The sequence below is a fragment of the Grammomys surdaster genome, unplaced genomic scaffold (genome assembly GCF_004785775.1).
Source record: "Grammomys surdaster isolate TR1022 unplaced genomic scaffold, NIH_TR_1.0 126278, whole genome shotgun sequence".
NCBI lineage: Eukaryota > Metazoa > Chordata > Mammalia > Rodentia > Muridae > Grammomys > Grammomys surdaster.
In genome coordinates, this window is record NW_021621078.1 from 8,603,507 (window position 1) to 8,612,875 (window position 9,369).

A 9,369-nucleotide genomic window follows, 5' to 3' on the forward strand; every position below is an offset into this window, starting at 1 on the left:
GAACCACTGAGATTGGTGTGGAAGCTCAGGCAGGATGATGATCAACACATTGGATGAACACTCAGGAAGGAGCCAAAGGCACAGGGAGCAGAGACATTATTACATGGGACCAGTGGAATCATTGCTTAAGTTTTCTGAGAAGCTCCAGAGGACATTTCTGTAGTGAGAAATGGACTGAAGGCTGAAGGGAACAGAGTCTTTGGAAGGTCAGATTAGTGGCCTTGTGGCTTTTATTTGTCTTTCTTTGATGGCTTGACCAAAAATAAAGATAAATTTCATGTAAATGTGAAACTCAATTTGGGCAGTGAGGGTTCAAATAGTTAAAGAGAGATGGGGAACTGAGGATTATGTGTGTGGTACACTGAAAAATTTGTACAATGCATATGGATATTAAAGCATGTTAGGCCTCTCTAATAAGTCTGTTATTTCTTCTCAACCCCTTGATCCTTGATTCTAAGCTCCCCTTATGCCCACATGGTCTATATGCATTTCCCACAAATCCTTTACCTACTACCTTCTTTTATGTCCTCTTTCCATCTCTGTCTTAACCCATCCCTCCAGTCTACCCACTCACATCCTATATCGTGGAGAAATTAATTCATAGATTCAGGTCAGGTGAGAGTGATGGATAAATGGATTGGATACATATCAATGAGACAGCAGCACTGCCAAGAATAGATGATTAGTTCTGAGAACTGTGGAAGGAGCAACATGCACCTGAGTGATGACCTGATAGATGGCTGGGAAACAGCAAACAGGACTGAGAACATTCTAGATTAGATCCACACTCTTTGACTGACAAGATGAGCCATCACAGTGTGATCTGCACTGACACTTAGATTTACAGATTTGGGGTTTAGAGGGGAAGACTGGGAATTTACAGAGGAGTTTAATATTTTAAAGTCTTTAAATGTTTATATTATAAATTTTTATCTTTAAGAAATTTAGAAATGTGAGGATGATACTCGAGAGAAGCTCTTTTTCTGTTATAACGTCTCTCTCCTGTGAGTGGAGTTTTGACATGTACAGTCAGGTCTGTGAGCTGCATGCAGATACCAGTGATTAGGGAATATGAAACCAGACAGCAAGATTTCTCTCATTTCCTCCGAATCATATAGAGTTGTATAAGAGGAATGAATCATTTCTCCTAAAGGGTTAGGTTGCATAGACAGACCAACTGTATCCAAACTTGAGGAATAAAGAAGACTCCTGGGGGAACATTTTCTGAGAGACTCTGGGAACTCCAGCTAAAGGGAAAGTACACTAAGTAGAGGTAGTACTCATCAAAGGGCAGACCTAGGAGGACCCATGTACACACCATCATCTACACATGGGTATGACTTCTTTGGGCAACAATAATTATCATCCCTGAAATTAAGCTATGAGACCAGAGTTCTGAAAAATTGTTCTTGCATTTGAAAATACAAAAACTCCCATTCTCAGCTGTAATTTTAAATGAAATATGTGGAAAGAGACTTGAGACTCCTCAAGCTGCTGGTCGCCTGCCTGTGAGCACCCTCCAGAGGGCGGCCTGCACATCAGGGTTCCTGAGACTGTAGATGAGTGGGTTCAGCATAGGGTTGATGACAGTGTTGAAAATCCCAATAGCTTTATCCTTATCTGAAAGATTGAGGGAACCGAGTCGCATGTAGTTAAACATGCCTGTGCCATAGAATATGGCAACCACAGTGAGGTGAGAGCTGCATGTGGAGAAGGCTTTCTTCCTGCCTTCAGCAGAGCGGATTCGCAGAACAGCAGCTGCCACATGCATATAAGAGGTAAAAATGAGTGCCATGGGGGTTCCTGCCATTAGGAAACCCACTCCAAAGAGCAGCAGCTCATTGAGCTGGGTACTGGAACAGGACAGCTGGAAGAGCTGGGGAAGGTCACAGTAGAAGTGATTGATCACATTGGGGCCACAGAAGCTGAGTGTGGATATGGCCACAGTGTGAGTCAGTGCATTGCTGAAGGCACAAGCCCAGGATGTGGCCACTAAGATCCTCTGGACTGTATGGTTCATTCGAGTGCTGTAAGTGAGGGGCCGGCAGATGGCCAGGAAGCGATCATAAGCCATGGCTGTCAACAGGAAGCAGTCAACCCCAGCCAGCAGATGGAAGAAGAAGAGCTGTGTGAGGCAGTCTCCATATGGAACTGTAAGCTTGTGGAGTAATAGCCTAACCAACATGGAGGGAATAGTGACACTGATGCACCCCACATCCATCAATGAAAGATTCCCCAGGAAGAAGTACATGGGAGTGTGTAGTTTGGGTTCCACCAAGACAGCTGCCAGGATGCTCAGGTTGCCCCCAACTGTTGTCATATATGCCAAGAGAAAGAGTATGAAGACAACTGGCCACAGCTCTGGTGTCTCCACCAAACCCAGCAGAATGAATTCAGTAACAGTGGTTCCATTGGCTCTAGGCTTTGGCTGCATTAATTCCTTTAAAGAAGCATGCAAGAATGAAATCAACAAGGTCCCTCAATGAAGAGGAGAAATTTAAATCATAGCTATTTGAACACTTAAAATTGGAACTTTATCACCCCTGCCTTCCCTGCCTTCCATCCAAATGATATAATTATATATTAATCTCAAAAATAAAAGAAATAATTTAAAAAGTGTGCAGTGTTGTTGTTGTGGTTTAGCAGTTATGGGATTGGGAGTGCTTGAAAGTTATTGTCTTTGTAACACTTAACAGGTCAATTGTCTAATACACACAACTCACTCATAAAATACATTCTTATTTTTAAAGCAAAATACACAAATTTGGCTGCCATGGCATAGTAATATTTACTAGAGTACAACATCTGATTCTTCTGGGAGGATGAGAACTGAGAGGGATGGTAGCATTATTAAGACCTATGTTAGTGGATTCACTGTATCTGAGCACCACTTTCAAAATAAAAGAATGGCTGAACTTACTGACAAATACAAATTCTAAATAAAAATAAAAATAAACAAAAGAACCCAAACCCCCAAATCCCAAATCATGCATAGTTGGTTAGCAAAAATAACAAAAGATAATTTTTATGGGCCCACTATGTATTGGGAAGAGCTAGACTTTGAAGGACTTGAAGTGAAAGTGATGCAACTGAGTGAAAAGCGCAGGTTTCCGTGTAGTTGGAATGAATCTAGCTAGAACATGAAGCTGTAGAAACACATATGTTTACACATACTTCTCAATACGAACTCTAAAATCATTTTACAATCAGAACGATTATTCTTTATAAAAGTCATTCCATGACACAGAATGATAGTTATTACCTTGATCTCAACCAACAAGAGAATAAGCATGTGTAAAGTCACCTACCAGCACAATCCAAGATGTCTGTGTTTTATAGGATCTTGAGAAGACCATCAGTGGTGAGGACCATTGCTGATGCTGAATCTGATCTTGCCCTCACTTGAAGAAGACTTACCATCTGCTTGCAAGTGTTTATTTTGCTTTTGACACACTGATCAACATATCTGTAATACCAAGAATGTCAGAGAAACAGCTGAAGTCCTGTCTGGTGACTTAGGGCAGAGGAAACCTCATGAATACTCACCTGGTGATGGCACAGGAATCAGTGTAGTATCATAGAAGTGATGTGAGGGAACAAGGAACACAAATTCATTGAGCTTTAGGGATGGTAACAAGGTGCTATATGTATATACAGAGGGAAGGAAGATAAAGAGAGGCTGAGACATCTCTGTCCTAAAGATTTTCCATTGTAGTCATCTCTTTTGGGACCTCAAAAGTAGTCCCAAGGATTGAGAGGAGGTTTGGGAATAGACAAAATCATGTCAAAGACACAAATCCTAATAAACACTACTGTAGTGAAGCAAGTAGAGTTTCACATCACAGTAGGGATCCAGAATTTTTTCTATGTCTTTGTTCACACCTTCATGTTGTCTACAGGCATGTAGAGGAGAAAGGACACAAGCTCAGTTTAACAGACAGGGCCATAGAGGGATGTCTGCTGTCCCAAAGTTATACAGGGAACTGTAGTTGGAGCCAGGTCTGAACAGTGTCTTGAGGCTGAGAATATAGCTCCTCTACATGCCTGCTATAAACAGGATTTGAAGACTGAGCCAGGCTGACTTCTAAGCTTATGGTTGAGGAGAGAAGCTACTTTGGGCCAGGGAATGAAAGAGAAACCCAAGAAAAAGGCAATTCAGAAGAGGCCTGTTGTAATCGTAGCAGATCTTCAGGGATAAAATATGTTCCCACCTAGAACCTTGTTAGGGAGTACCAGAGGGACTGTGTCTTGAGATTTCTGTAATGATCCTAGGAGAGGCCATGGAAGCACTGTGCTTGGCAAAACAGGAAGTTTATGGGGGGGGGGGCAAAGTTGCTTCCTATTGTGGATTTTGGGCCATTCCCCTTGAAGTTGGTAGCCTTAGCAACAGAGATGATGAAAGAAAGAATTGGAACAGCTGTGCAATACAACCTTCATACTCTTCAGCTTGCCAGTCAACTGATTATCTATTCAAACCCCAGAGGTAATGTGCTGTCTGTGAGATGGAGAGACTTGTTTTCCTTTCTTAGTAACTGCTTATCCCCTTTGGGCCTCAGCTTTTTTCTTTTACTCTGTGAATATACATGATAGACGGTTTTAGGTTTTCTGTGAGAATTACATTCAACAATACCCACAGAGTTCCTTGGTGACTAGTATTATTAGTAACAGTAACAATGTAACATTTGTGGTATTCATTTACCAAGAACTTTACATTGAGTTGATTGAATTCCGATCACTCCTTCCAATGATTCTCTTGTACCTTTATTTCTCATCTTTTACAGAATAATGAATTGAGTTTCAAAGTGATTCAGTACTTTTCTTATAGCTACACAGGAATCAGAACACTAGAGTTTAAACATGCATTTGTAACATTCTAAAGAACATCTAAATCTCAACGCCTTTTCTATAAGCTCCCAATCTATTTTCTTCTGTGAGACCCTCCTACCACACAATTGACTTTTTTTTTTTTTTGGTTCTTTGAGACAGGGTTTCTCTGTGTAGCCCTGGCTGTCCTGGAACTCACTCTGTAGACCAGGCTGGCCTTGAACTCAGAAATCCGCCTGCCTCTGCCTTCCAAGTGCTGGGATTAAAACTGTGTGCCACCATTGCCCGGCAACATTTTTTTTTAAAAAGAATTGTTTATTTATTTTATGTATATAAGTACACAATCCCTGTCTTCAAACACACCAGAAGAAGTCATGGGATCCCATTATAGATGGTTGTGAGTCATCATGTGGTTGCTGGGAATTGAACTCAGGATCTCTGTTAAAAGCAGTCAGTAGTCTTAACTGCTGAGCCATCTCTCCAGCCCCCACAGTCGATGTTTAATTCTACTTTTGTGTGTAGTCCTTTATTTACAATATTCTCACTTCAATTTGCCCTTCCTTAAACTTTGCATCCTCCCATATTGTCTGAAATTCATGACCTCTTCTTTAATTATCATTTTACATATATTTAAATACAACTTACAGAGCCTTTCTAGTGTTGCTTATGTGTATGTGTGTTTACAGCTGACTACCTGGGATTGGATAACCAATTAGTTCTCATTCCTTGAAGACACTGCCTCACAACAAACATCCTGGTCCTCTATATCTTACAGTCTTTCTGAATCTCTTTTTTGATGGTCTATGAGCTTTAAATGTAGGAGTTGAATTGTAGAGGTATCAACAGAGATTGTTACCCTAAAGTCAATTATTTTCTGTAGTTTGACCAATTGTGGATTTCTGTGATGTGTAAGTTATATTTCTGTGATGGTCTCTTTCTGCTGCAAAGGGAAGCTTCTTGGATGAAGGGTGAAAGCTAAACTTGTTCATGGATATAAGGCTAAGAATTTTAAATGCTGTTCGAATTCCACTGGTTTAGAAATTTTGCAAAAGTAGGCTCTCCTTTAGAGTTCATGACCTTACCAAACTTGTTTCATAGTACTAGGAATAAATTGCCTCAGTGGGTCTTAAGGACAATTATTCAGTTGTTAGTTTCCTCCAAGATGTCACTACTGCACTCTTGGGTGTGTCTTATTCTGCTTATTGTTGGGGTCCATTGGATTTATATATGAGTAGTAACTTTGATTGCCTCTCTTTCTTGGTAGATGGCAAAGCACCTTTGGATACTATTAGTAGTTGTGATATTTGAGGTGATCTTTATACAGGATGCACAATGTTCCAGAACTAAGCCCAAGACATCCAAATCCTAGTTCTAGCAACCGGTGGTCTATCCCTGTGGAACCAGATATGGTACTTTCAGTTACCTGTCTACCACCATATCTGCCTGCATGCCACTATTCTTTCTGTCATGTAGATAATGGAATAAACCTCTGATTAAGCATCCCCAATTCAACATTTCCCTTTAAGAGATTTACTATGGTCATTATGCTCCTCACAACAATAGAAATCATAATTAAGACAATTTGAACCCTGATCTCCATGCTATTAGCCTGGTTCATAATGCTAATATACTTTCATCATCTACTTCTTTTTTTTTTCATTGTTTGAAACTTTGGTTTCTTTTTTTTAAAATAATTTATTTTTTCTCAAATCATAATTCATTCACACAGGGGTTATAAACACAGAAAGGCAGGATGTGGGGAAGGGAATGACACTGTAGTGTGGGTGTTCAGGGGGAATACAGATATCTTTCAGAACCGGGTATCGACTGGGTGAAGGTTCAGGGGACAGGTCACTGTGACTCTGCCTATGACTCGCTTGTCCTTATTTTAGTTGGTATTGTCTGCCAAGGCTATCTATTTACAAGGTCTATGACTACTCAGGCTTGTAAATTTCCACAAAAGCTGCCTGTTTATATTAGCTTATAGCCATCTGTTTCAATGTTTTTCCACTGAGACCCAAGGCTTGGTGTTAGTATACATGTATGTCAGGCCTATTGCTGATTTTAGACCTTTGGCTGATTTTAGGCCTTCAGTGTGTAGGCAGGGCTACCTCTGACATCTCCTCCCTTCTCTAAGTATAGAAGGGCTGTGGCAATTCTAAACTTTTGAAGGCAGGGATAGAGGCCTGACCTCCAGTAATTGAAGGGGACCTTGTAATGGCTCCGGTACCCCTGTCTTTGTCCAGTGAGGCATGAGGGCCATACCCATCTCGATGTCTTTTTCCTGGAGAAGGGATACTTTTGACATCAACCCCTATGCAGTCAGGCTTGTCCCTCAGGGAACCCAGAGAAATATTTTTATCTTTTATTTATATTCCCTTGCAGTGCTTAGCCTTGAAGCCTAAGCAAGAATTCAGATAGCCAGTCAGAGGGGGTTCTGGGTGGTCCCTCTCTGTTTGGTCTAGGGGCAGAAGTCCCCCCTTTTAGGTTGGGTGGAGATGGGTTATAGAAACACCCTGTATAAAGTAATAACCTCATCTTGAGTCTCGTGGTCCTCCATAGCTAACTTATGATAATGTATCTGAATAGGTTTTGCTACCAAATTATTTATCTGTTGTATCACAGAGTTAGTCTGCCTATTTGAGGCCCAGGGACCAGCAGAAATAAGCAAAAAGAACCCAAATAATGGTCCCAAGATGGGAGGAAATAGGGTTGACAACCTTGGAGGGGCTGAAAACCAATTCTTGAACCAGCCTTCATCTGTCTCTTTCTCTCTCTGATTTTTCTCAGGGCCTTCACGGACCTATTTCATGCTCTCTTTAACCCTCCTTGACTTGACTATGTAAAGGCAACATTCTTCTTTAAGGATTGTACACAGTCAAGAGTTGTACACAGCCTTTTCTATTGTACTAGAGTAAATCAAGTCCAATAAGGATCTTTGTGATTTTAGGAGTTCTCTTCAGACAGTGAAATGAGGGATTTCTTCAGATTAGTGATGTCAATTTCTAGCTGTTTGATGTTCTTGTCAGTGGCCCTTCAAAGGTCTGAGTAGTATAAGTTTGGAGGCCAGCTTCTGGATTAGAACTTCTAACAGCAGACATCATGGGTGATTCATTTTTACCTGGGATGCTGCCTGAGTTAAAGCTCCTGGGAGGCCCTCTTTCTCTCAGTTTTCTGAGGTTGGGTACAGAGCTGCCGCCTGTGACCTGCTCTATGCTCAGGCCCAGACCGGAAGTCTCCATCATCTACTTCTGAGGTAACTGTCACACCATCATTTAGTTATATCTTCCATAGAAACCAAGTACCCCACAACTCTCTGCTAAGCACTCAGTCCACTCTTATACACTTGTAAACCAGCTCATGCCGTCTACCACCATCTAATGAATGCTCTTCAGTGCCTTGCATGCTACTTTGCTGACTGGGCACGCAACAAAGCAGAAACTCGTGTGATTAATAAGCAAAGTGAAAAAAACCAGTTAACTAAATGAAAGTTAACCAAATGTTAACTAAATGGAATATGTCGATAAACTCTAAGAGTAAAGGGCTGGAAAAAAGTTTTCCAAGCAAATGGTCTCAAGAAACAAGCTAGAGTGGCCATGCTAATATCCAATAAAATAGACTTTCAACCAAAGGTTTCCAAAAAAGATGAGGAAGGACACTTTACATTCATCAAAGGAAAAATCCACTAAGAAGAAGCCTCCATTCTATACATCTATGTTCTAAATGCAAGGGCATTTACATTTGTAAAAGAAAGTGGAGGGACATGGTAACTAATCCACTGCCAAAATTTCTCACTCAATTGTTCCTGCCTAAAAGAACTGCAGAGACAAAAATGGAGAGATGACTGAAGGAAAGGCTGTCCAGTGACTGGCCCAAGTTTGGATCCATCTCATGGGGTGGTGGTCACCAATGCCTGATACTATTATTGATGCCATGATGTGTTTACAGATGGGAACCTGCATGGTTGACCTTTGAGAGGCCCTAGCAGTAGCTGACTGAAACAGATGCTTATATTTGCATCCAACCATTGGACTGAAGTCAGGAACCCCTATGGAGGAATTAGGGGAAGGGTAGAAGGAGACGAAGAGGAGTGCAACCTCAAAGGAAGACCAGCAGTCTGAACAAACCTGGACCCTTGGGAGTTCTCAGAGACTGAGCTGCCAACAAGGCAGTATACATCACCTGGTCCAAGGTCTCCAGAACATATACAGCAGAGGACTTCCTGGTCTGGCCTCAGAGGGAGAAGACACACCTAATCCTCCAGAGACTTGAAGCCTCAGGGAAGGATGATACCTGGGAGGGAGAAGGAGAGCACTCTCTCAGAAGCAAGAGGGATGGGTAATGGAGTGAGGAGCTGTGAGGGGCCTGGGAAGGGTAGTAAAGGCTAAAATGCAAATAAATAAAATAATTAATTACAAAATAACTCTGAGAGTTTCAAGCATTGGAAAGAAATGAATGCTTGCATTTACATAATGAGTCCATATGTAAGGAAGCCCTAATTCATATAACTTCAGCTCAGCAAATGTACCTCCTACATGCATACAA

At 41.3% G+C, this 9,369-nt stretch overlaps 1 protein-coding gene across 1 annotated transcript; it reads right to left on the reverse strand.

Annotated features, from left to right (window-relative positions):
- Nucleotides 1–1,486: 1,486 nt before the first annotated feature.
- On the reverse strand, nt 1,487–2,443 carry LOC114613970 (olfactory receptor 3A1-like). The gene has a single exon (XM_028759434.1). It carries the CDS (start codon nt 2,432–2,434, stop codon nt 1,487–1,489), a length of 948 nt encoding a protein of 315 aa, XP_028615267.1. The 5' UTR covers nt 2,435–2,443.
- Between the last annotated feature and the right edge of the window lie 6,926 nt (nt 2,444–9,369).

Bases quoted from the DNA above. Each gene is read 5' to 3' on its own strand.
- LOC114613970 (XM_028759434.1), bottom strand. From the start codon at position 2,434: ATGCAGCCAAAGCCTAGAGCCAATGGAACCACTGTTACTGAATTCATT.